The following is a 25,144-nucleotide window of genomic DNA, read 5'->3' as shown; positions in this document are numbered from 1 at the left end:
CACCCCACTTCAGGCCCACGGAACCCGAGATCTGGTTTTTCCATGTCCAATCAGCTTCTGGTCTGGAGCCAGCATTGTCAGCACCGTTCAACCTCTCACTACTCTCCAACCCCCAGTTCTGGGGGTGAAAGCTTCTGCAGAGCAAACCACTGACAAAATGAAAAGACAACCTACTGAATGGGAGAAAATGTTTGCAATTGATATAACCAATAAGGAGTTAATGTCCAAACTATATAAATAGCTCATTTAGCTCAAAAAATAAATAAATAAATAAAACAATTAAAAATGGGCAGAAGACATGAATAGATACTTTTCTGAAGACATACAGATGGTCAACAGGCACATGAAAAGACACCCCACATCACTATCATCAGAGAAATACAAATCAAAACCACAGGCGAGAGATACCACCTCACACCTGTCAGAATGGCTATCAAAAAGATCACAAATAACAAATATTGGCGAAGATGTGGAGAAAAAGGAACTCTTGCATACTGTTGGTGAGAATGCAAACTGGTGCAGCTATTATGGAAAACAGTATGAAGGTTCCTCAAAAGAGATAAAAATAGAACTATCATAAGGTCAAGCAATTCTACTTCTGGGTATATATACCCCCAAACTGAAAAACACTAATTCAAAAAAATACATGCACCCCAATGTTCCTAGCAGCATTATTTGCGATAGCCAGGATACGGAAGCAACCCAAAAGTCCATCAACAGATGAACAGATAAAGAAGATGTGGTGTATAAACATATAATGCACTTTGCTGTACTTAGCCACTCAGTTGTATCTGACTCTTTCTGACCCCATGGACTGTAGCCCACCAGGCTCCTCTGTCCATGGGGATTCTTCAGGCAAGAATACTGGAGTGGGTTGCCATGTCCTCCTCTAGGGGATCTTCCCAACCCAGGGATCTATTCCAGGTCTCAACATTGCAGGCAGATTCTTTACTCTCTGAGACACTAGGGAAGCCAAGGATTAGCTCAAGGCTGGCCAAATAGGAATTATAAAGGAGGGATGTTTGTGGACCCCAGTCCATCCGCTCTGCTCCTGTCCCCACATACTGATGGCTCATTTTTCCACCTATGCCCCCAAACCATGCCCGATCCCTGATCCACTGAGCTAACCCTGTCCTTAGAAGAATCAGACACGCCAACCAGCAAACTGGCTGGCTGGGCAGGAAACTCAGCCCATTCAGGGGATTTTGCATCTGAGTATAGGGTAAATTTACTGTTTGGTTTAAGCCAAAAGAATGAAGCTCTAATTTGTAAATTTCAGCCACAAACCAGCTCTCTCAAGGAGAATGGGTCTAGGTGGCAGGGAAGGGGGAGAGTTGCCTGAGATCACACACCAGAACCTTCTGCTCACCCTTCTGCAGGCTTTCCTGCCTCCGTGCCTTGCTGGACAGCCTCTCTGTCTTGGGCACCGTCTTTCCAGCTTCAGCAAATGACTTTACATGTCCTTCAAGTTTCAGTCAGCCCTCCTCTCCTGGGGGAGGCATGGTACCTGCCCTGGCTGTAGGCTCCCACGCCCACCCCAAGCATCATCCATCAGCACCCCCAACCTGCTCTCAGAGTCAGGAGGCTCCGTTTGCATGCTCCACTTGTTAACGACCAGGCTGGGCTGCAGGTGCATTGTCTGTACACAAGGAGGCACGACACAGGTGAGGCAGGAGATGGGAAAGTGTTTCAAGAACTGTAAGTGTCAGGAATTCTGCTTACACGTTAGATCCTCTGAGTGCACCTAATCGGCAAGTTAATGGTGATTTGGACTCTTCAGAAGTTTGTTGGTTTGGTGCCTGAAACCAGGAATGCTGCAGCCCCAAGGGACCACTCAGTTAGCCCGGGGAAGGTCCACTTAGCTGAGTGCCTGTGCTCAGAGCAGACCTCAGACATCCGGAAACGCCCCCGGGGACTGGGAGAGAATACACTGCTGTTGTTTTAAGCCATCCAGCTTGTGGTCATTCGTTACAGCAGCCACAGGACACTCACATATCCCTGGGGTCATCAGTGAACTCACTGCAACAGGAAGAGGGAGGGGGCCGGGGGCCTGTGGACGAGAAGAGGCCCCCGAGCAGCCTGAACTCCTGCCTCTCCTCAGGGGGTGCTGTCACCCCCAATACTGTGCACTTTCTGTTAATCAATACTTTCCTTGGATAAACCTAGTTACCCCAACTTTACAGCTAGCTGAAACTCAAAATCAAGTAAATGATATGACTAATATTAAATGAAAGCAATGAATCAAAGTTTTGTTTTCAAATGACACCCACACCCTTATTCTGATTTTGGGGTGGGGGCAGGATTGTCCTTGAGATCCACTTATTAGCTCATTCCTTAATCTGCCTGCAATGCAGGAGACCTGGGTTTGATCCCGGGGTTGGGAAGATCCCCTGGAGAAGGGAATGGCAACCCACTCCAGTATTCTTGCCTGGGGAATTCCATGGACAGAGGGGTCTGGCAGGGTACAGTCCATGGGGTCGCAAAGAGTCGGATACCTGAGTGACTAACACTTTACACACAATGCTGATCAGATATAGGGGGGTTTCATGCCCCACAGTAATTTAGAAGCAGCCACTCAGACGGCAGGAAAAGGCTTGCTGAAATTGGATTCACTGGTGAAACCAAGCAGAGACCAGTGAGGGATGCAGAGCAGAAGTGGACAGGCTCTAAGACACACTCGCCAACACTTAAAAAGAGCACAGGGAGCAAGCTCGGGACTCAGTGAAGACCTAGAGGGGTGGGATGGGGTGGGGGTGAAGGAGAGGTTCAAGAGGGAGGGGATATGTGTATACATAGAGCTGACTCACTTTGCTCCGCAGCAGAAACTAATGCAACATTGTAAAGCAATTATACTCCAATTTAAAAAATGAATAAAAAATAAAGGGGCCCGGGGCCCTGAGGCTGGGGCCTTCAGGCCCTGATTCCACACTACACAGCACAGCCTTGCATCTTCAGAGTGACGATCCAGCTGACAGAAGGTAAAATGGTATTTATTCTGCTTTAAGAAGCATACTGTTCCCTTTGTCCGCCTGTCCCCACAGTGAACTCCAGGCTGGTCCCCCCGCCCACGTTCCCAGGCAGAGGGCATCCCACCCTCTCCTCTTGTTAACTCTGCCCTGGATGCAGCGAGAGGACTGGTAAAGAGCTGAGCACAGGACCCAGAAGGGGCTCACCAAGCGAGCTGGGCTCAGGGACACATAAATGGATGGATAAAGGAACAAGAAGAGATGGGTGGACTTCAGATTTTGATTAAATGTCTGAATTCCTCTCTGGGCTTGGCCCCTCTCTCCGCTGACTGCCTCAAACTCCTGCGGCTCCATTTCTCTTTCAGAAAATTCCTGGGACCATTTAACCATGGAAACAGCCATGACGATATGAGTGGCCCAGAGGGCAGGTCCTCAAAATCCAGGGGGATCAGGAAAAAATGTCAGAAATGCTGCTAGTGTCCTAACTTAAAAAAAAAAAAAAAAAAACTGTAAATAGCTGGCATGACAAGAAACTATGAGGACAAAAGACTCACAAAATTAGAAATGGTTGTGGGGACTTCCCTGGTGGTCCAGTGGTTAAGACTCCAAGTTCCCAATGCAGGGGGGCTTCGATTCAATCCCTGGTTGGGAAACTAGATTCCACATCCTGCAGCTAAAGATCCCACATGCCCCAGTGAAGACCTGGGGCAGCCAAATAAATAAATACTTTTTAAAAAAGAAAGAAATGGTGGTGGACAGATCCCTCAGGGCCCATGAGGGTGGGTTCCTGGTGCTCAGGCCCTAGTGCCATCTGCTCCCCTTGGGTATGGACGGGACCTGGGACTCACTTCTAACTGCGAGAAGAGGGCTAAGGTGGTGGATCATGGGTCTTAAAGTGCCTTCACACCATCTGGGTTCTGGGATGCCCTGTAGTCTCTCCCACATCGTGGGGGTGGGGGAAGCAGCAGACTGATTACAGCTGCAGACGCTGAGTCATGCTACCTGCATTCAAGCCATAACTACACTTGTGCCAGGCAGGTAAACCCCCTAAGCCTCAGTTTCCCCATATGTAAAATGGGTACAATAGTAGCTTCCTCACAGCCTTGCTATAAGGATTAAAGAAGGTAATATTTGAAAAGTACTTAGCACAGCACCTGGCATGCAATAAGCTCTCAATAAATGTTTGCTATTTGTGCATTACTTATTCACCTTTTGTTGTCCTGGCTGGACCATAAAGCCCACGTGAGCAGCGATGGTCTGTCTTGCCCGCTATGGCATATAGCCTTGAACATGGGGTGGATCATGGAGTTCGTGTGAACCATGCCATCCTCCGTGAGGCAGGCAGGACGGAAATTTTTTTATTCTAAGAAAGTGAGCTGAGAGATGTTAAATTCTTGCCCAAAAGCACCAAGGAAATGGAGGGTAAAACAAGGACCGTCTGGATCCCAAACAATGTTCTTTCTATTTCTCCACTGCCTTCAACACGCCTTCTAACAAAGTTAATTTGACACATATTTAAGGATAAGTGCTAGCCTCTAGTACAGTAATTAGGCTTAAATGGAAACAATTCACATAAATGAACATAATTAGCACTCTGTATACACACTCAAAGCTTGCATTTCTGGAAGTGTTTGGGAGAAGGTGTGATTCTCTGGTGAAGAGGAGAGAGTGAGAGGCTGGGAAGGGTTTGCTGTCCTTTTTTTTTAATTTGGTGTAGGAGGATGTGGCTGAGGAGTGGCTTGAAGGCAAGTTTCCGAAGTATTCTGGGGTTAAATGGCTTTTGAGGGGATGGGACAGTCCTCAGCATGGGGGCCAAGGTGGTGGTGGGGTTTCTAGAGACATCAGTCCCCAAGGTGCAGGCTCGGTCTGAAATATTACTCTGGGTCTGTCCTCCCTTCTCCCCTGCTAAAAGGCTACCACAGCTGCTGGCTTACCCTAGCAGGGTCTCTCTACATCCCAGCCCACATCCCTCCAATGGCTTGGCCCCTGATCAGGGAGGTGGGCATTAGTGGCAAGAAGACAGCCAGGTAGTACCCAGGGGAAGGAAATTCAGCACAGGCCCCCAACCAGTTGTTTCTCTGCACATTATGAAGTAGTGTTTCTCTATATTTCCAGGTTGGAGGCAAGGGCTTTGAAGTTGCTTTGGGGTTTGGGCAGGTAATTCTGGGAACCACCACCTGCCTTGCGGTGATCCTGGGGGAGGAACTGCTCCGTGGCTGATGTCATGGGCCAGGATTTTAAACCTGCTTCACCCCATCACGAGTGGTGGGTTTCATAATCAAAGGGGGTTACAACGGCAGTAGTCACGCACTTTCAAGTCTAGTTTAAATAATTTTGTTGTGAGCTGATGTGACAACCTCAGAAAATGTTTTAATGTCAGGTTTAGGAATCAATTCGGCTCAAGTCAACTAACACCCCTCCTCCAGTATGGACGCCCCTCCCCCACTACAGTCAGGCTAGCTTTTTCGCCTCTGGATGGAACCTCCTGTTCCTCCGCCCACTTTCCCATCTACTGAGTGTCGAAACTCCACTTTCCTCATAGGAAGCTGCGATCAGCCTGAGGCTGATCTGCCAAGTGGAGGATGGGCCAGTCCAGAGGAGGTGACGGCAACTGGGCAGGAGCTGCCCAGACTGGTGCTAAGCGAGGCAGGGAGGCTGGCAGCAGTGACTCAGCACCACTGGCAGGAAGGGACAAGACGAGCATCAAATGACAGGGCGGTAGAGGTCAGGACTAGACTGGTTGACCATGGGTGCCATTTATGGGAGCTGCTGGAGGTCGATTACTGCCTCCGGTGCGTGTGTGCTAAGTTGCTTCAGTCATGTCCAACGCTTTGTGATGCTATGGACTGTAGCCCACCAGGGTCCTCTGTCCATGGAATTTCCCAGCAAGAATACTGGAGTGGGTTGCCAAGCCCTTCTCCAGGGGATCTTCCCCACTCAGGGATCGAACCTGCATCTCTTACCTCTTCTGCATTGGCAGGCGGGTGCTTTACCACTAGCACCACCTGGGAAGCCCATTACCACCTGCCCACAGGCAAGGATATAAAGGATATGGGAGCAGAGAGTATTCTTTCTGCATCCACCCAAGGCATTCTGCTCCACTTAAATATCTGCAACACTAGTTAACAACAACAAATAGGAAAGCAGCGATTTTGGGGAAGGGGAAGAAAGGGATATCTGCAATGCAAAAATCTAACAAACAAAAAAACTTCAAAAACCTCACTACATTCTATCAGTGTAGAGGAAGTTTCTTCTGATTTAGTCCAAGTATTAAACATGCTTGATACCTAACAGTCACCACAGTGCCCTGTTGCATGGTTGATGTACATTATCGAATTGATTTTACACTGTGAAGTAGGTTCTAACACAGGCCCAGCTTTACAGATGAGGAACCAAAACCCAGGCAGGTTAAGCCGTATTTGCAGATTCATGCAGCCAGTGACAGAGACGGGTCTGGCAGGCAAGTCCTTGACTGAAAAGCCATGAGCTTCATGGACTTTGGGGCCCCAGGGGGAACTGAGGTGCCTTTGAAAGGAGAGAAAAGATCCATACCTGCTAATGGACTGCAGCATCTGGCAGCGTTTGCATGGCATCTCCAGCCAGACGCTGATTGGGAGCGGACACCCAAGGTCAGCCACCCAAAGCTTTCCCTCCTAAGGACTCTTTTGTCATTGAAACTGGGATTTAAAGTAGTTCTTGCCAGTCCTCCTGACTAACACACACATCAGCCCTGGTTGTCAGACAGCCTAAAACAAAATGATGCTGATTCTATGGGTGCTGGAGCCAGGACTCTCTTCCTCAAGGTGTCTCTGTCTTCTTGCTGCGAGACACAGGCAACCCCGACAGCAAAGGCCACCAGTGCAAACTCGGCAGGAACTGCTAGAGAGCTCTGGGGGAGCCTACACCCACACCACTCCCTGGGGACCTAAATTCCAAGGTCCTTGTCGCTTTTCAGTGATTAAAAACGATGACCAGGGATTCCCTGGTGGCTCAGTGTAAAGAATCCCTGTGCCAGTGCAGGGGGCACAGGTTCGATTCCTGGTCCAGGACGATTCCACCTGCTTCGGAGCAACTAAACCTGTGCACCACAATTACTGAGCCACACCCTAGAGCCTGGGAGCTGCAACGACCGAAGCCCAGGCATCCTAACACCTGTGTTTCACCACTGCAGTGAGGAGCCGGAGCACAGCAACTAGAGAGCAGTCCCCCCTCTGCGATTATAGAAAGCACTCGCGCAACAACAAAGGCCCAGGACAGCCAAAAAAAACCACAAAAAACTGAGGATCATAACAGATAACCAACAAGGACCTACCGCATGGCACAGGGAACTGTACTTCATGTTTTGTAATAACCTATAAGGGAAAAGAATCTGAAAATACATATATATATGTACAACTGAATTGCTTTGCTGTACACTTGAAACTACCACAACATTGCAAACGAACTATACTTCAATCAAAACAAAACGAAACCAAAAAAGATATTGCCAAGATTGATGTCAAAACAACAAAAATGAAGATCCTGATCTCCTCGACCTATCTACCTCACAGAGACCAGAGGAGGTACTGTCAGGCACTCTGTGGCTGGGTGGCGGGAGTGGGCCTGGTTACCCAAGATCTGACCAGGTGGAGGTCTGGGGACAAAGACAGGGCATGGGGACAGGCTCTCTGTCCTCCAGCCACCCCTGGGTGGCAAAGAGCTTCAGCCAATTCCACCCCACCCACCCCCCTTCATAAGAACTCTCCACCCAGTCTAACTATGCCATAAATGCATCAGACTCCTAAATATGCCTCATGCATTCCTAATTTTGCTAATGCCATTCCCTTCAATTTACTTTTCCCTCTCCGCAGAATCCTGGTTGCTCTCCCAGGCTCAGATCATATCCCTTCCACTTCCACAGACTGCCTTGGCATCTCCCCAGCCCTATGAGTCCCAGAAATCCACTGCATTTAAAATCCTATTACATCCCCCACTGGGCCTTTAGGTACTCAGCACTGCACAGCAGTCCTACGACATTTCATGTGTCCATCCACACAACAAATATTTACTAAGCGCGTGCTATATTGTTCTGTCACTTCCCTTGTCCATGCTCTCTCCATCTCCCAAGGTGATTCCTTTCCACCTTCTCAAGCTGTCCCCCAAGCCTCTCCAAGCCCCGCTCTCAGCAACCTCGCCCAGTCTCAAGGTATTAGGTAGTCACTAAGATTCCCCTGCCCTAAACTCTCCCCTATGCTCCAGCTGCCAGCATCCAATACCATCTCCACTTGGGTGTCTAACAGATGACCTACTGTAGCCAGATCAGAACCTTGTAGCCTGTGCCTCCCAGTTTTCCCCGCCTCCATAAATGATTCACCCATCTGTGCAAGCCACAAACATCAGAGTCATCTTTGTCTCTTTTTTCCCCTGCCCATCCTCCCTTGTCCATCCAGCTACAGACTCAACTGGCTCTACCTTCAACGACTATGGTCACTATCCCCTCTGGGCTACAAGCCTCCTGTAGTTACTGTGGTCTCTAGTAGGACCAAGGAATCGCCTCCAGTAGGTACTCCCTAGCTGCCACTCCTGTGTATATTCTCTACACAGCAGCCTGAGCCATTGTTTTAAAACATAAGATCATGACGTTTGTAGCTCAAAAACCTCCAAAGGCTGGGGAACATCACCCTTTCGATTTCATTCTAAATTCTCAGCCCTGCCCAACTTAAACAGTTACCACTCACCTCCAACCTCTCTGGCTTCCTTGTAAATTTCTCAAATGCACCTTTGCACTTGCTGACCCTCCCAGCTAAAAAGCCCTCCCCTCACTTCACTGACTTAACCTCTCCCTCCCAGCAAAACAACACCCCTCCCCAGCACTTCACCCTCCAACTCCTTCACAGCATTTATCATGACCTAACATTATTTGAAATATTTATTTTGTTCATTTATTGCCTCTTTCCTCATCAGATCAGCTGCGCCACTAAAGCAAGGGTCTGCCTGTCTGGCTCACGGGGGTATTCTCAGTGTTAGATGATGCAGGCACACAGCAAGGATTCAATGAATATTTGCTGAATGACTGAATGAATGGGTGCTGACTAGTCATTTTCTTGTTGCCTACGTCTGACCTCCTCTAACCCGAGGCTGAGCAGCCTTTAACCAGGGGCAGCATTTTGTGTGTGGAAATGGCAACCCACTCCAATACTCTTGCCTGGAAAATCCCACGGACTTAGAAGCCCGGTAGACTATAGTCTGTGGGATCGCAAAGAGTCGGACATGACTGAGCGACTTCACTTTCATTTTCCTGTACCTGCCAGCCCAGGAGCCAGTTACAAGGGCAGGTTCAGGGCTGGGGAAGACCTGCTTGTACCATCAATGGGAAGTGCTGCCTGGCGTGCGGTGAAGAGAAGGACCCGAAGCCAGTCTAGGTTTTGCATCATTGATTTGTGATGGGTGCCAAGGGGTGAGGCATAAAAGTGCAGTTCTTGGGGACACCCAGCCTGGTAACCAAGGGATTCTTGAGGCCAGAGAGAAAGATGGATTGGCAGGTGGCGCAGGACAGTCTCGGCCAATCCTCAAGCTTGGGAAGCTCAGGAAACAAGCCACTAACCCACAGGGCAGCTGATGCCAGTGGCCTGGCCTCAGGGCACCAGCCAATGTCCCCATCAGCTCTCTGCTCTTGGATAGATCTTCAACGGGAATAACAGGGAGTACAGGAGAACCGCCTCCTGCCTAGCCCCCCCCCCCCCATCTCAGCCACTGCCATACAGAGGCTCAGGGGAGCGGCCATTGTCGCAGAGATCTCTCAGACCTGGAGGCAGAGGCAGAACTGGCCCCACATACCTCACAGGGAGCCATTTTGCCTTCCTGACATGATTTCTGCCCAGAAGAGCTCCACAGGCACTTATCCAGGACTCCCAGCCACTTCCTGCTGCAGGAAACTAGCGAGGGTGTATGGGGGACTGGGGGCGCCAGCGCCCTGGGTCTGTCTGCCCAGCATGCTGTGCCTTTGCTCTGTGCCCCACTGGCACAGAAACGGTGAAGGCACTGGCATAGGTCCCTTATGAGGTGCCAGCCTCATCCACCTAAACTAAGAGCGGGAGTCCATGCATGGCTCCTGTGCCTACCAGGAAGGTGAACTACCGGAAGTGCCATCCTGACCCGGAAGTGCCATCCTGACCCGCGGCCCCAAGCCCGGACAGCATTCCCACCAGCTGGGAGCCGGGGGCAAAGAGACACTGGGATGGGGAGGAGGAGGAGGAGGAGGAGGACAGCCCTCCGGGACTGGAAGTTTGAAACCCCTTCTCCTGTTCCTCTCTTTAAAACACGAACTGGCGGGCCGGACTTCTTATATAACACTTCTTTAGTGACTGAAGCACTTGTCACAACCACCTTGGGGGCCTAGCTTCAATGCCCCCACTTTCAGGAAGTCAAGGTATTTACTCAGATAGCACGTGGCTGAGCAGCGGCAGTAAAACCAGAGTCCCCATTTCCACTCTTAGACCAGTGAGCCCTCCTGCACCCACGACGGAGACTGAGGAGGAGAAAAATAACCAGCCATGCAAAATTAAAAAAAAAAAAAATTCCTTTCTTACCAAAGATTATGAAATCAAAGAGCATTTTGTTGTTTCTTGGACGTTCTTCTTACTACTCTGAGGCCGCACAATTCAACAGGCTTCTCTTTATTGTTGTTAAAGTACTTGTTCTAGCTCCTGCCTCCTTTACCGACTTTCACACCGATCGAGAACGCAAGCGTTTACCTGGGCTCCATCCTTGGACGGCGAACGGATGGTGCAGGCTTCCGGCCTTCTCCTCCCCGGGGTTTGGCTCCAAGGCTCCGGCAAAATCTCGAAATCACCCCGGATCGGCGCGGCCACTGAGGGAAGCAGCCTGGCTCTGAACAAGCCCAGGCAAGCCCAGGCAGAGCCCGCTTCGCGGTCCTTCCTCCTGCGCGAACCACCCGGCCCCGGGGCGTGAGACGCGTCTCTCTGGCCCCAGATCCATGGAGTCGTCTCGCTCCAGACGGACGGAGCCGACCCTCTCCTCCACCTGAGAAGGAAAAGGGCTGCAGGTAGGGCGCGGAGGGGCGGGTGGGGGCGGCGCCAGCCCGCAGGGAACGGGGCGGGCGCTGCAACCACCCTGGTCACGTCGGGGTGGGGTGTGCTCTAGGACAGAAAACTCGGGTTCCGCGGCGGGGCGCGCTGCCGGGGCACCAAGCGCGCTCCGCGGTGGAGCCGATCCCCCCTAGGCACCGGGTCCCGGCCCCTCCACCACTGCCGCTCGCGGGGATTGGTGCGTCCTCTGCGACAGTGCGGACACCGGGGCGCCCCTCATCTCCTCCCGGGGCGCGTTCCCGGAGCCGACGACCGGACTCCACGGCCATCGCGACTCTTCCGGGAGCTTCTTGCTTCTCTGCGGCGGGACCGAAGCCCAGGCAGGCCGAGGGGGCCTGTAAGAAAGCAAATGAAACCATGGGGCCCGCTCGCCGCAATGCCCAACACGCGGGCCTCAACCCCAGAAAGAGGCAAGGAGAAACCGCGTCCCGAGCGCGGATGAGGGAGGTGTCCAGGGTCTGGACCTGTCGTGTCCAGGACATAGCCAGCCCGGAGAGCTGGGAGGATCTAACAGTCCCGATTCGAGGAGACGGGGAAGGACTTCTAGTGCCAGAATCAGGCACCCGGCTAGGGCCACCGCCCGCTGGCGCCCCGCCCCCACTCACCGCGCCCCCAAGTTCCGGCGCTGCTTGCAGCCGAGGTGCCTCGGCTCGCGCGTCCAGGGGCGCAGAGGCGGATGGCGGTCATCGCCGAGGTGCGGCGCCGGAGAGTTGGGCGCGCCGGGCGGGGACCCCGCGGGGCAGGGCTTGGCTGAGCCGAGGGGCTGGGCGCAAACTGCCTTACCGGCCCCCGGAGGCACGGATGCGGACGCGGTGAGGCGCCGGGCAGCTCGCGAGTTGCGCGCCTCCCTTTCCTCGCGGTTTCTACACTGCCCTGCGCAGGCCGCGGTTGATGGGGACACATGTGCAGCGGTGGCCCAGAAGACGCCCTTCTCTGTTGTGGGGAGGGGACTCCCCAGCCACCATCCCACCCCCAACCACCATAGATCCCACCCAATCCGACCAGGTTTGGACCTGGGACCCTTGGAAGACAAACTGCCCTGCGGCCCGCGTGGCCTGGTATGAAGGAAAGAGGAGTTTCCCAGGCCTCCCCCTGCAAGAGTTCTGCGCTCAGGGCTGTTCTGAAATCGCTTTCTCCGAGGCAAACCCTCTTAGCAAACTCACAGTTGGGGTACTCTGCCCGTGATGCACCGAGACCCTGCAGGCACTTGTTTCCTCCACAGGGACACAACTGAAGGACTAGGGTCTTCTTGGCCCCGTGGGACTCGTGCATCTTGCACTGGGAGAAGGTGGTCCTTGGAGGGAAGTGGCCGCCGCCCCCCCAAGCATGTCATCACATGCACACTGTAGGGAGCAAGTGAGGCCAGCTCTGAGCTGACCCCATTTGACAGATGACAGTCCCCAGCTCACAGGGATGAGTCTGCATGGAGCCCATGTTCCCAGCCTTTTCCAGGGATTTTAGAATAGTCCTAGAGAAGGAAAGAGTCGGTCAGAATGCCCAGATGCACTGGATAGCTACCTTTCCCCACAGGGGCAGTGGGGGAGAGGACCATTTCCCACCCACCCTTCCCCCAGGGTGGCCATCACTGTGGGGTAGCTTGAGTGGGGAAGGCCTTTGCAGATCCTCAAAGATTCAGGAGGATTTAATGAGGCCAAGGTTTCCCTGGTGGCTCAAACAGTAAAGAGTCTGCCTGCCATGCAGCAGACCCAAGTTTGATCCCTGGGTGGGGAAGATCCCCTGGAAAAGAGAATGGCAACCCACTCCAGTATCCTTGCCTGGAGAATCCCACGGACAGAGGAGCATGGTGGGCTATATATTCAATGGGGTCACAAAGACTGAGCGAGTAATACTTTCTTTTCAATGAGGTCAGTGGCTCTGGAGGTGGCACAGGCGACAGAAGGGAAAAGCTGGTTCTAATCCTGATTCTGTGTGTGACCTCGGGGAATAGTAATAATAAAGCTAACTCACACTGAGTGCTCAATGTGCCAGAAAGAAAGTAAGTGAAGTCACTTAGTCTTGTCCGACTCTTTGTGACCCCATGGACTGTAGCCTGCCAGGCTCCTCCGTCTATGGGATTTTCCAGGCGAGAATACTGGAGTGGGTTGTCATTTCCTTCTCCAGGGGATGGCTTCCCTGGTGGCTCAGACGGTAGTCTGCCTGCAGTGCGGGAGACACAGTGTGCCAGGCATCAACCTAAATCCGCCCTAGATAATAATCTCTTTCAATTCTCAAATCAGTCCTGTGAGACACATACTAGTACTACCCCATATCCAAAAAAAGCTGAGGACCAGAGAGGTCAAACTTGGCCACCATCACCAGGGGGAGAATGAAGTGGAACCAGGACCCATATTCATTCCTTTCTGACCCCCAAGCCGCACTCCTTAAGCAACTGCATCTGGCCTCAATTTGGCAAATTTCTTAGCCTCTCCATGCCTTGGTGTTCTCGTGTGTACAGACAGCATTGGACTCACGGTATGGACTCAATATATGTTGGTGGAATGAATGAATGACCCCCACACCCCTCAAGGTGGTTGTAAAGACTGCAGTAAATGGAGTTGCTGCACACAGCAGGCACTTCCGTGCCTTCATCAGCTTACCTAAGGAACCTCTGTGGAGCCCTGGGCCCAAGGAAGCTATAGTTCCCTGCTCCACACCTATGGCCATTTGGGAGCATTTCCAGCTGAGACCTCCACCCTCACTGGTCCTTTCTTCTCCCTTTCCTTTCAGAGCCACCAAAATGCCTTGACCTGGGCGGCTGACAGATGAAGGAGTACATTTGGGAGACTCCAGACTCCAGTAACTAGAGGACCTGAAGTAAGATTTATATCCACTTTTCCATTCAGAGAGGCCAAAACACATTCAGGCCTCTTTTTTTTTTCCTTAATCATGTTTGTGTAAGTGAGGACTGGTTTATAAAGGCGTCTCCATATGTCAGTCTGTCTCACCGAGGGTGTTCAGCCCATCTGTATTTCCCCTAGAATTCATCCCACACCCAGATGTACACACACCCCTGACCAGCAAGCAAGGGCACTATAGAGAAAGGGGGCTACAGAAGTAGCATGCAGAAGCTTCAATTTATGCCCCCAACCCAGACACAGCTTAAAACAGTGCACTCGGGAGGCATTCATGTCTTAAGTTTAACCACGGAAGCCCAAGGAGTCCTACCTTCCGAATCAGTCTATGAGATTGATCTTGTCCAAAAATGTGAATTTAAAAAAAAAAAGAAGGCTAGGGACTTCCCTGGTGGTCCAGTGGCTAAGACTCCATGCTGCCAGCGCAGGGGACCCGAGTTTAATCGCTGGTCAGGGAACTAGATCCCACATGCTGAAACCAAAGATCCTGCATGCCGCAACTAAGAACTGACAAAGCCAAATAAATAAATATTTTTAAAAATTAAAAAAGGATAGTAATATCCTAGGATTACATCATACTAATGGTTGCACAATTTTGTGAATCTAGTCTCCCTCCATATCTGGGGGGGGGGGTTCAGTTCCAGGGCCCTCTTAAGATCCTCAAATTTGAAGATGTTCATGGTAAAGAACCCGCCTGCCAATGCAGGAGACCTAAGAGACTCAGGTTCAATCCCTGGGTTGGGAAGATTTCCTGGGGAAGGAAATCCCAACCCACTCCAGTATTCCTGCTAAGACAATCCCATGGACAGAGGAGCCTGGCAGGCTACAGCCCGTAGGGCCACAAAGAGTCAGACATGACTGAAGTGACTTAGCACACACGAAAGTTCCTTACATAAAATAAGGTAGTATTATATTTTAATATAACCTATGCACAGTCTCCTGTATACTTTAAATCATCTCTAGATCACTCATAACACCTGATACAATATAAACACAATGTAAATAAGTATAGCATTGTGTTAGTCACTCAGTCGTGTCTGACTCTTGGCGACCCCGTGGACTGTAGCCCGCTAGGCTCCTCTGTTCACGGAATTCTCCAGGCAGGAATACTGGATTGGGTAGACATTTAAGTTTAATGCAAATGATATGTAAATAGTTGCTGGCCACTGGCAAATTCAAATTTTGCTTTTTGGAACTTTCTGGAAATAGTTTCTTTTGATTTTTTTCAGTCAACTGTCAGTTGAATTCATACAACAGATATGGATACAGAACCCATGGATACTACTGGAGCCCACCAAACTGTACTTTTAAGTGGTGAAATTTATGGTATGTAAGTTATATCTCAGCAGAGGGAAAAAGGGGACACCATTCTTCTTAGTGGCCCAAAATAAATGGCATGAACCCAGCAGGTTTCTGAAAGCCCCAGCACTTTTTTTTTTTTTTGGCCCCAGCACTCTTGATAAATACTAACTCCCCTGACTCAGAAGATTCCTTGGTGGTTCAGTGGTTAAGACTTAGTGTTCCACTGCAGGGGCTGTGGGTTCGATACCTGGTTGGGGAACTGTGATCCCGTATGCCACAGGAAACAATAAAAATAAATAAATAAATTGGGCCAAGATACAAAAAAAATCTAATCCTGGTGTAGGTAACACAAGGGAGTCAGGCATCCTGTGGCTGTTCTGCCTGGCCCTGGCAGGTACTGACAAGTCCAAAGTAGCCTGTCTTTTATGCCCTCGAAGACAGGACTGTGGTGACACGGGGTCTGAGACTGGACCCTGCAAGAGAAAGGGGGCTTGGTGGTGGGGAGGACTTGCCTATTGCAACCCTGCATCTGTGAGTGACAGATGTTGCTGCCATATTGGTGAACAAGGATGCTGCAATCATCAAGCCATCACATGACAGCCACCTGGACCATAAGCCCTGAGGGAACTCAGGATGGAGGCAGGAAGCACCCCCTCCCCAGCTAGAAGTCAACCGCTGCAGCCACCACCTGGGAGCACCCTGAGGAGACTCGGGATGAGAAAACACGGGATTCTGGCCCCAGAGAGCTGAGGGCATACCAAGGAATGACGTCAGCAAGCCCAGACTTTTGCATCTTTCCCATGCATAGCAAAGCACTAAATTCCTTAACTTGAGATGGCTGGGGTTCTTTAACAGTAAGGTGGCTCAGTAGTAAAGAATCCGCCTGCCAGTGCATGAGACGAGGGTTTGATCCCTGAGTTGGGAAGATCCCTGGAGGAAGGCATGGCAACCTACTCCAGTATTCTTGCCTGGGGAATTCCATGGACAGAGGAGCCTGGTGGGCTATAGTCCATGGGGTCGCAAAAGAGTTGGACACGACTGAACAACTCAACAACAACAATAGCAGCAATATTTTGATGTCTGACTTCTTGGTCTTTGTTGCAGAAACTCATGTGTATCCTAGCTCCTCGCTTGCCTCTTTGGAGCAGTCCTGCAGGACTATCTGAGAGGTTATGTTCTGGGCCTAAGTTCTTAGGCCCAGCCAAATAAAACATAACTCTCAGCTCTGATGTTGTGCATTTTTTTTTCAGTTGATATATCAGAGAGCCATTTGGTGGGCCCATGGTGGATGGGCCAGTGTGGGGACCTATGTGTAGCCTGTGGGGGTGCTCCAGGGAGCCTGCCTAGCCCTTGCAAAGCCCTTGTGTCAGCAAGTACACTCTTCAAAACCCCACTTCTGAATAAGGAAGCGCAACTTGACTTGTTGGGTTGGTGAAGAAATCGCCACTGAATTAAAAATAGCAAATAAATGTAAGAAGTCAAAATGCTGTACAGAGGGGAGAATTACTTTTAAGTGTTTACTCATGGCTATGCTGACTGGGCATTTTAAATAAACATAGCTTTACGTTTCTCCAGCTCCTAAAGTTGCCCTGTGGCTTGTGCATCAAATTCACCTTTTTTTCTAATTGAGGACAGAGAGAGGCCTACTTATTCTTAGGAGATAGCCCTATGGAGCAGTTGATCAACTGATAGATCAAACACTTTGTTTCTTTTTCACTTTTTTATTTCTTGGCTGCACTGCATGGCTTGCAGGATCTTAGTTTCCCCAACCAGGGATCGAACCTGGGCCTCCTGCAGTGGAAGCACAGAGTCCTAACCACTGGAAAGTGAAAGTGAAAATCACTCAGTTGTGTCCGAGTCTTTGCAACCCCATGGACTATATAGTCCATGGAATTCTCCAGGCCAGAATACTGGAGTGGGTAGCCTTTCCCTTCTCCAGGGGATCTTTTCAACCCAGGGATTGAACCCAGGTCTCCTGCATTGCAGGCAGATTCTTTATCAGCTGAGCCACAAGGGAAGCCCAAGAATACTGGAGTGGGTAGCCTATCCCTTCTCCAGTGGATCTTCCCAACCCAGGAATCGAACCAGGGTCTCCTGCATTGCAGGTGGATTCTTTACCAACTAAGTTATCAGGGAAGCCCCAACCTAACCACTGGACCACCATGGAATTCCCATAAGCATTTTATTTCTGATGTAGATAACTGCCTTATTCTATTGATTAATTAGAAAGGAAAACAAAAAGAGGAAAAGTCAACCCACGCCAGAAGGAAAAGTGGCTTGTCCTATAGAAGAGAGGGTCATCCTTGGAGGGTTGGTTGAACACACCTGGGCTTTGAGGTTGTTGCGTGGGGAATGTTATAGAAATGCCAAGGACATGGGGCTTCCCTGGAGATCCAGGGGTTAAGATTCTGTACTTCCAATTTAAAGGGCATGGATTTGATCCTTGATTGGGGAACTAAGATCCCGCATGCTGCGAAGCATGGCCAAAAAAAAAGAAAAAAATGCCAAGGACAGGTTAGGGCCCCCAGGAAATGGGACAGATGTTAAAGAGATACAGTAATTGGTGGAATGGGCCACCCACCTAAAGTAAGTCTACCCCCAAAGGAATGCTGAGGTCAACGAGAAAGCCAGAAAGCCTCCCAGATCCTAGAATATATAGACATCCCAACATAGGACCATGGGGATGATGCTTATGAATGATGCCTCAGGCCCCTGTACTTACTGAAACCCCTTCTCTGGCGGGCCACACCAACACCCGTCCTCAATCCTCTGGGCGAATGCTGCCAAGTTCTGTATTTGCAGTCATCGCCCCTTTCCCCTTAGTTTGCCAGGTTAGCATCACCTCTATCTTCTATATATAGAAAGAATGCTTAGCACAGCCTTCAGAAAACCATGTGTAGCAAGCATCTGGAAGAGATAAAGGGCACTCACAGGACATCTTTGCTGGAGCTGGGTCTCCTTCCCTGGTAGGAACGCCTTGGGAGAGCAGCTGCTTTGCGCCTCCAGGGAGCTGGAGAAGCCAAGAAGCAAAGCAGTTGTGAAAACCAATGCAATTCCAGCACCAGGTGTGCAGGGAAGTGGCCTACAGGTGCCCAGCAGGTCTGCTCCAGTCTCCCTCATCAGCCTTCTCTCCAAAGAGGGATTTTGCTGGGAGGGACTTCTCCTTTGAGTTAAGGCATTGCAGTCCTCAGGAGATGCCTGAGAGGACGTGTACCTTCCAGAGACCGGTGGGCACTGGTGTCCCCAACAGAATCTATTAGTACAGACTTCCAGGGTGGAAGACAGAGATGGGCAGATGCAACCGAATGTGGTGCTCAGGCCACCGGGCTGAGCACAGGCTCTAAGCGGAGGCTCCTTAATGACCTGGAGTCCCTCGGAGCTTCCAAGGTAGCCTGGGAGACCTGTGGGGTGAAGGCCAGAGGAGAGGGAGCATCAGAGACAATCTGGACCCATTTTCACATTTTTATCAGCCTTATCTTACTCCTCTGGTTTTGAAGAAAAACCTAATTTGTACTTTTCTTTAAAAACCACTTATGTCTGGTCCACTCCCTGTTGTCAAATAGGCATATTTATCACACAGACGGAAGCCTGGTGTCTCTGAGAACTTGAACGGACTGTTTACAATACTGGGGCTGCAGGACAAGGTGACCTTCAGATCACAAAGGGGCAGTGCTTTGCGTGCGGCGGGGCCATTCAGAGGACGTGAGGTATCCAGGCCAATGCCGCGTCTAAGGCAACCTGGGAGTTTACAGGATGGAGAGATGTCAAGACAGGATTAGAAAAATGCATTTTAAACATTTAAAATTTAATGCTCTTAGAAGTAAGTCATACAGAGAAAGACAAATGTCCTATGATATCACCCATATGAAGAATCTGATAAAAAATGATATGAATGAACTTATAAAACAGACTCACAGATTCAAAAACAATTTTGTCCCCAAAGGGGAAAGGTAGGGGGGAATAAATTGGGAACTTGGGGTTGACATATATACACTACTATATATAAAATAGATAATGATATTCTATAATAACATATGTGTGAAAAGAATGAATATATGTATGTGTGTGCATGTGTGCTAAGTCGCTTCAGTCACGTCTGACTCTTTATGGACTCTTTGTAGACTATAGCTCACCAGACTCCTCTGTCCATGGAATTTTCCAGGCAAGAGTACTGGAGTGGGTTGCCAAGCCTTTCCCCCAGGGGATCTTCCACACCAAGGGATCAAACACGCATCTCTACATCTCCTGCATTGGCAGGTGGGTTTTTAATCACTAGTGTCACCTGAGAAGCCCTGAATATATATATATATGACAGTGAAAGAGAAAGTGTTAGTCTCTCAGTCATGTCCGACTTTTTGCAACCCCATGGATTGTATTCCGCCAGGTTCCTCTGTCTATGGGATTCTCCAGGCAAGAAGACTGGAGTGGTAGTCATTCCCTTCTCCAGGGGATCTTTCCAACTCAGGGCTCGAACCTGGGTCTCCTTCATTGTAGGCAGATTCTTCACCATCTAAGCCACCAGGGAAGCCCAAATATGTATAACTAAATCATTATACTATATACCTAAAACTAACACAACACTGTAAATCAATTAAGTGAAAGTGCAAGTTGCTCATTCGTGTCCGACTCTTTGCGACCCCATGGAATATACAGTCCATGGAATTCTCCAGGCCAGAATACTGGAGTAGGTAGCCTTTTCCTTCTCCAGGGGATCTTCCCAACCCAGGGATCGAACCCAGGTCTCTCACATTGAGGCAGATTCTTTACCAGCTGAGCTGCAAGGGAAACCCAAGAAAACTGGAGTGGGGAGCCTATCCCTTCTCCAGTGGATCTTCCTGACCCAGGAATTGAACCGGGGTCTCCTGCATTGCAGGTGGATTCTTTACCAACTGAGCTACTAGGGAAGCCCTGTAAATGAATTATACTCCAATAAAATGAAAAAATACTACAATAAGTCAAATGCTTTTAATACACACGCAACTCAAATATAAGAGAATTGCACTGTATACTAGAAATGACTTTAAAAATCTAAACATCTTTTTTGAACATGGAGCCCAGGCCAGATGTCTCAGCCCCAGAAGACAGACCCTGGAGCAAGTTGCCCCAAGAAAACAAGTGACAGGTACTGACAGGGCACTGCAGCAGGCATCTGAGCCCCAGGACAGGACAGGTCAAGTTCTAGGTGCACTTATAAACTCAAGGGACCTGGCACACCGGCAGGATGTCGAGTACCCACTCTTGACCAGGCTTGACTCAAGGAAGAAGGAGCCAAAGGTAGACCTGGAACCATTAAGTGTCAATGAGAAGTGACCCTGTCCCTCAGTGCTCTGCCACCCAATTGTCATACGCTGAAATGCTATTGCTTTTTTTAACTGAAGTATACTTGATTTCCAAATTTCAGCCAAGTGATTCAGTTATACACATATATATTCTTTTCCAGATTCTTTTCCATTATAGGGCTTCCCTGGTGGCTCAGCTGGTAAAGAATCCGCCTGCAATGTGGGAGACCTGGGTTCGATCCCTGGGTTAGGAAGATCCCCTGGAGAAGGAAAAGGCTACCCACTCCAGTATTTTGGCCTGGAGAATTCCATGGACTGTGCAGTCCACAGGATTGAAAAGAGTCGGACATGACTTTCACTTTCACTTTTCATTATAGGTTATTACAAGATATTGAATATAGTTTCCTGTGCTATACAGTAGGTCCTTGTGGTTTATATATATAGGAGTGTGTATCTGTTAATCCCAAATTCCTAATTTATCCCTCCCCCCTAAATTCTATTGACTTTTTAAAAAATATTTCCCAAAGAGCCAGCATTTCATTTATTTACTTATCTACTTATTGGCTGAGTGGCATGTGGATCTTAGTTCCCCAACCAGAGATTGATCTTTCTCCCTGTATTGGAAGTGCGGAGTCTTAACCACTGGACCACCAGGGAAGTCCCTCTATTGATTTTTTAATGGCAAGTATCAGGGGACTTCCCTGGTGGTCCAGGGGTTAAGAATATGCCTTGCAATTCAAGGGGTGCAGGTTCAATCCCTGGTCGAGGAACTAAGATCCCACAAGCCTTGAAGCAACTAAGCCCTCCTATGGCAACCACTGAAGGCCTCGCGCCCTGGATCCCACACAACACAACTAGTCCAAGCGCCCCATTGAAGGATCCTGCACGAGGCCAACAGAGATCCCACGTGCTGCAACTAAGACTCAATGCTACCAAATAAGTAAATATTTTGAAATAAATAAGCAAAGGCAAGGATCATACCCTCTATTATGTGTACCTACTCCCAGCTCATATTTTCATGTCAGTGGATGCTTGTTGGGTTGAATCAAATTATCAAAGAATTCTTTGGGAGAAATAATTTTATACCACTAGAGTCAAAAAGTTATGTGTTGTCTATTGGTCCTATTTGAGATGTCCCCAGTCACATTTCTTGGTTAAATTTCTCCACTTCTGTCAAGTTAACCTGCACCTAACAAGGGGTCTGGCAGCTCCCTTGCTCTATGGCAGTTACATTGACAAGCCCATGCAGTGTGCTAACGACATAGTCTTACACCCACCCCAAACTGGAGAATTAAGAACTCCAGAACCCCCGGGCAGGACAGCATGCCATCTAAAAAGCATATTTTACCATAGAGAGCGAAGGTCACCTCATGACACAAGAAAATGAGCTGTCTTTTAGATAACCGCAATAATTCACCTCTGAGTAGCTGAAGGTCATTAGCAAGAAACATTTTAGTCTCAAGGGTATTCAGGTTGGTCTTCCTCACAACTGCAAATCAGCATTAAACAAGTGGGACCACTGGGGAAAACAGGGAACTCACTGGGCATGAGACGATGAACTGAGATGCGGAATAGAAATCCCCAAACAAGGACAGAAAGACAGATCATCAGGGGAGAGATCGGTGGGGAAAAAATGAGGCCAAACCCAGTGGCTGATTCACATGGACTCCTGTCTGGGTTTGCTACTGTCCTTCTGTAACATCCCCCAAACAAGATGTGGGCATAAGGACCCACTTGAAACCCCAGGGTGAGCTGAAGCTCCTACAAATGGACCAGTATGCCCAGTGCAGGGTTGCTGGTGGTCCAGCCACCTGTCCTTTGCCACGCTGTTCAAGGATGGCCAGCTCTCCCTGTGAATTTTGTGAGATTTCCTCAGATAACAGAGGCACAAATGACTCATTAAGCCTACTCTAAGAACTGCGAACAAAGAAAACCACAGCACACCTCTCTGTATTGAATTCCCCAAGACTTTTCTAAGAAGCCAAAATGAAATGTGGGAGAACCCAGGAGATGACACACATCCTGAATGGCAGGGAAATTTCTCAGTAAACTTTCTGTTTTATTGGTCAAAACAAAATCCTGAAAAACTCTTCTGCCTGAATGCATGCTGCTGCTGCTGCTAAGTTGCCTCAGTCGTGTCCAACTCTGTGCGACCCCATAGACGGCAGCCCACCAGGCTCCTCTGTCCCTGGGATTCCCCAGGCAGATATACTGGAGTGGGTTGCCATTTCCTTCTCCCATGCATGCATGCATGCTAAGTTGCTTCAGTTGTGTCCGACTCTGTGTGACCCCATGGACAGCAGCCCATCAGGCCCCTCTATCCACAGGATTCTCTAGGCAAGAATACTGGAGTGGGTTGCCATTTCCTTCTCCGGCCTGAATGCATGGGACCAAATAAAAACTCATATCCCCATTTCCCCAAACCACCTGGACTGCAGTGAGAGGCTGGGTATTTTTTTCTTCCTGCATCCTGGGCCGCCCTCTGCTGGAGGAAGTCTGTGCTACAGAATTAATAACTGAACTGGTAGCCACCAGGCAGTGGCCCCAAATTCCCGAACTCCAAAGAGGAACGACTAGAAAAGAAGTCCTGCGTTTTCTCCCCTGGACACTTTGCCCAGTGAGAACTGTAAACCAGAGGTGCTGCAAACCTGCTCAAAGGCAATGTTCAGTTCCCAGAACAGCACTGCCTGATGTCCAGTAAGTTTTGCCCATGGTCTTTAGAACCTTAGATCAATGTCGCCTCAGGTCCCCAATTTCCTTACCTTGTCCTGTTTCACTGGAGTCAGGGTGCTCGATGGGTCCAGAGCTGATGACTTTGTCCTTGTCCGACATGCTGGTTGAAACACATCCCAGGGACTCACAGACCTACCCTTGTGCTTCCTGTCTCCTTTGGGCAAGTCAGTTAACCTCTTGGCCTCACAGTCCTTATCTCTGAGCTCGGGTTGGCATCAGATGGTTTCAAAGTATCTTTCATGTGTGGGGCTAAAGTTTGCATGCATCAGAGGAAAGGCAGCTTCTGATCCTTAACCAGATCTGCTGAGAATGGGCACAGCAGAGAAACTGCTGACTCTGCATTGGGGGAAAAGCAAAAGTGGTCAGTGGAGAAGGCGCCTTGGGCCAAGATCTGGCCCTGGGACCCCAGGGTCCCAGCAACACCTTGGAGCCTCTTCCTGCCCTCTCCCCCCCCCCCCCAACCAACCCCCTGCCGCCACCGCCTGCCTCTTCGTCCTCCCTGTCTTTGGAACCAGGTGGGCACCACCAGTGTCCCATTTCTGGCTGAAATCCAGGCCCACCACTGGCTCTCACGGCCCTCACTTTTGCCTTACACCTCAGTTCCTGGAGGAGGCCCAGGGACTCAGCTAGCCGGTTGGCTCTGCCTGGAGGGTACAGGCAGTCCCTTGGAGAGCTACCTGCCCCTGCGTCCTTGGCAGGAATACTGGCAGCCGCAGCACTGCGCCTGTCCCAGACTGAGCAGAGAGGCTCCTGGTGTCAGTTCTGGGGCAGCCTCCGGCTGGTGCAGGCCCTCAGACTAATGACATCAGCAGAGAGCAGGGTCTGCAGGCCCCTCGACCCCTGCCATCTCTCCCTCGACCCCTGCCATCTCCCCCTCCTCCTCCTCTGCCATCTCCTCCTCCTCCCAGCGCAATGCAGGCTTCAAGGGCAGTCTCCAAGGTGGAGACGCTCAAGCGAGCCATGGGAGGGAGCGGCCCCCAGCACCCAGGCTCTCCCCGCAGAAGTCCAGGGCCCAGGACAGTGAGAGGCATCAGTCTCTGAACTGTCTCAGCCCCAGAAGAGCAGGCAGCCTAACATCACTTCCCATCTTGCTGGGAGACAGGTCCCAGGGGATGAGTCGGGCAGCATTTTCATTCCCCTGGTATAAATGAAGACCTGCACCAGAGGCTTCTATTCTGGGCAGAAAGTGCTGCCCAGACCCCCTGGAGAACTTTTCTGTCCCCTGTTCCCTGACTCCTGCCTCCTCAACCCTCACTTCACCCAGGAGGGTCCACAGCGACCAGACACCACCCATACCTGCTGGCTCAGCTTCCTTCTGCAGGGGAGCTGGACTCCCTCCTCATCCAACTTTAACCTTCTTCAACTAACTCCATGACACTGGGAATAAAAAACCTTTCTCCCATCACCTTTGTGCCTCAATCCGTCTCCATGGGCTTTCCCAGACACCCTGAGTGGAGCATTCAAGGATATGGTCCGAGAAGGTTCCTCTGCCATTACCCAAGAGGATGCCAGAGTTGAGAATCCCTTCTTACCCCCAGCTGGAAAGGCAGCCTCGCTTTCCTGACCGGTGTCCACGATTCAGAGCAGGAGGTCCAAAGCCAGGGCCCAAACACAGCAGCCCTGGGCTCGTCTGAAAGCCTTCACCCTCCCAGCCCTAATGAGGTGCCACACAGTCTTGTTTTTCTATGGAGGTTTCCGCAAATCGCACCCCACACTTGGTGGCTGCTCCGTACAGAAGCAGATAAAAATGATCCATCCAAGGATGCACGAAGTCAGTCGCTTGTTACCAGAGCCCAGCTTGTCATCCTTCCCAGCCGTGAAGGAAGGCTGCCTCCGGCTCCAGCCCTCAACTCCGAGGAAGTCGAGTCGTGCAGAAAAGGTTGTATAAATAAAGCCCGAGACTCACTCACTGCACCAATCAGAGG

The 25,144-nt window shown here is 50.2% G+C and overlaps 2 protein-coding genes and 1 long non-coding RNA gene across 4 annotated transcripts in view; 1 reads left to right on the top strand and 2 right to left on the bottom strand.

Moving 5' to 3' along the window:
• The window catches only part of GPR157 (G protein-coupled receptor 157), a 67,348-nt gene extending 56,524 nt beyond the window's left edge, over window positions 1–10,824 (bottom strand). The window contains exon 1 of the mRNA XM_043923517.1: window positions 10,700–10,824. Coding sequence (XP_043779452.1) covers window positions 10,700–10,710 — 11 coding nt within the window. The 5' untranslated portion in view covers window positions 10,711–10,824. The remainder of the gene's footprint in view (window positions 1–10,699) is intronic.
• Window positions 10,825–10,874: 50 nt separating this feature from the next.
• Window positions 10,875–16,436, top strand: LOC122707711. Of its 2 annotated transcripts, XR_006344888.1 has the most exons (4): window positions 10,875–11,010; window positions 13,781–13,867; window positions 15,135–15,231; window positions 15,750–16,436. It is a non-coding gene; the product is annotated as an uncharacterized LOC122707711 (long non-coding RNA). The 2 variants fall into 2 exon arrangements; XR_006344887.1 differs by having other exon boundaries at window positions 15,135–16,436.
• LOC122707709 lies at window positions 10,982–25,092 on the bottom strand. The gene is made up of 4 exons (XM_043923518.1): window positions 24,752–25,092; window positions 23,249–23,555; window positions 18,139–18,608; window positions 10,982–11,388 (listed from the first exon to the last, which is right to left on the bottom strand). Exons 2-4 carry the CDS (start codon window positions 23,316–23,318, stop codon window positions 11,083–11,085), a joined length of 846 nt encoding a protein of 281 aa, XP_043779453.1. The 5' UTR covers window positions 23,319–23,555; window positions 24,752–25,092; the 3' UTR covers window positions 10,982–11,082.
• Between the last annotated feature and the right edge of the window lie 52 nt (window positions 25,093–25,144).

The sequence above is a fragment of the Cervus elaphus genome, chromosome 14 (assembly GCF_910594005.1).
Source record: "Cervus elaphus chromosome 14, mCerEla1.1, whole genome shotgun sequence".
NCBI lineage: Eukaryota > Metazoa > Chordata > Mammalia > Artiodactyla > Cervidae > Cervus > Cervus elaphus.
The sequence above is the reverse complement of the archived record's forward strand: the minus strand, read 5'-3'. Positions and strand labels throughout refer to the sequence as shown.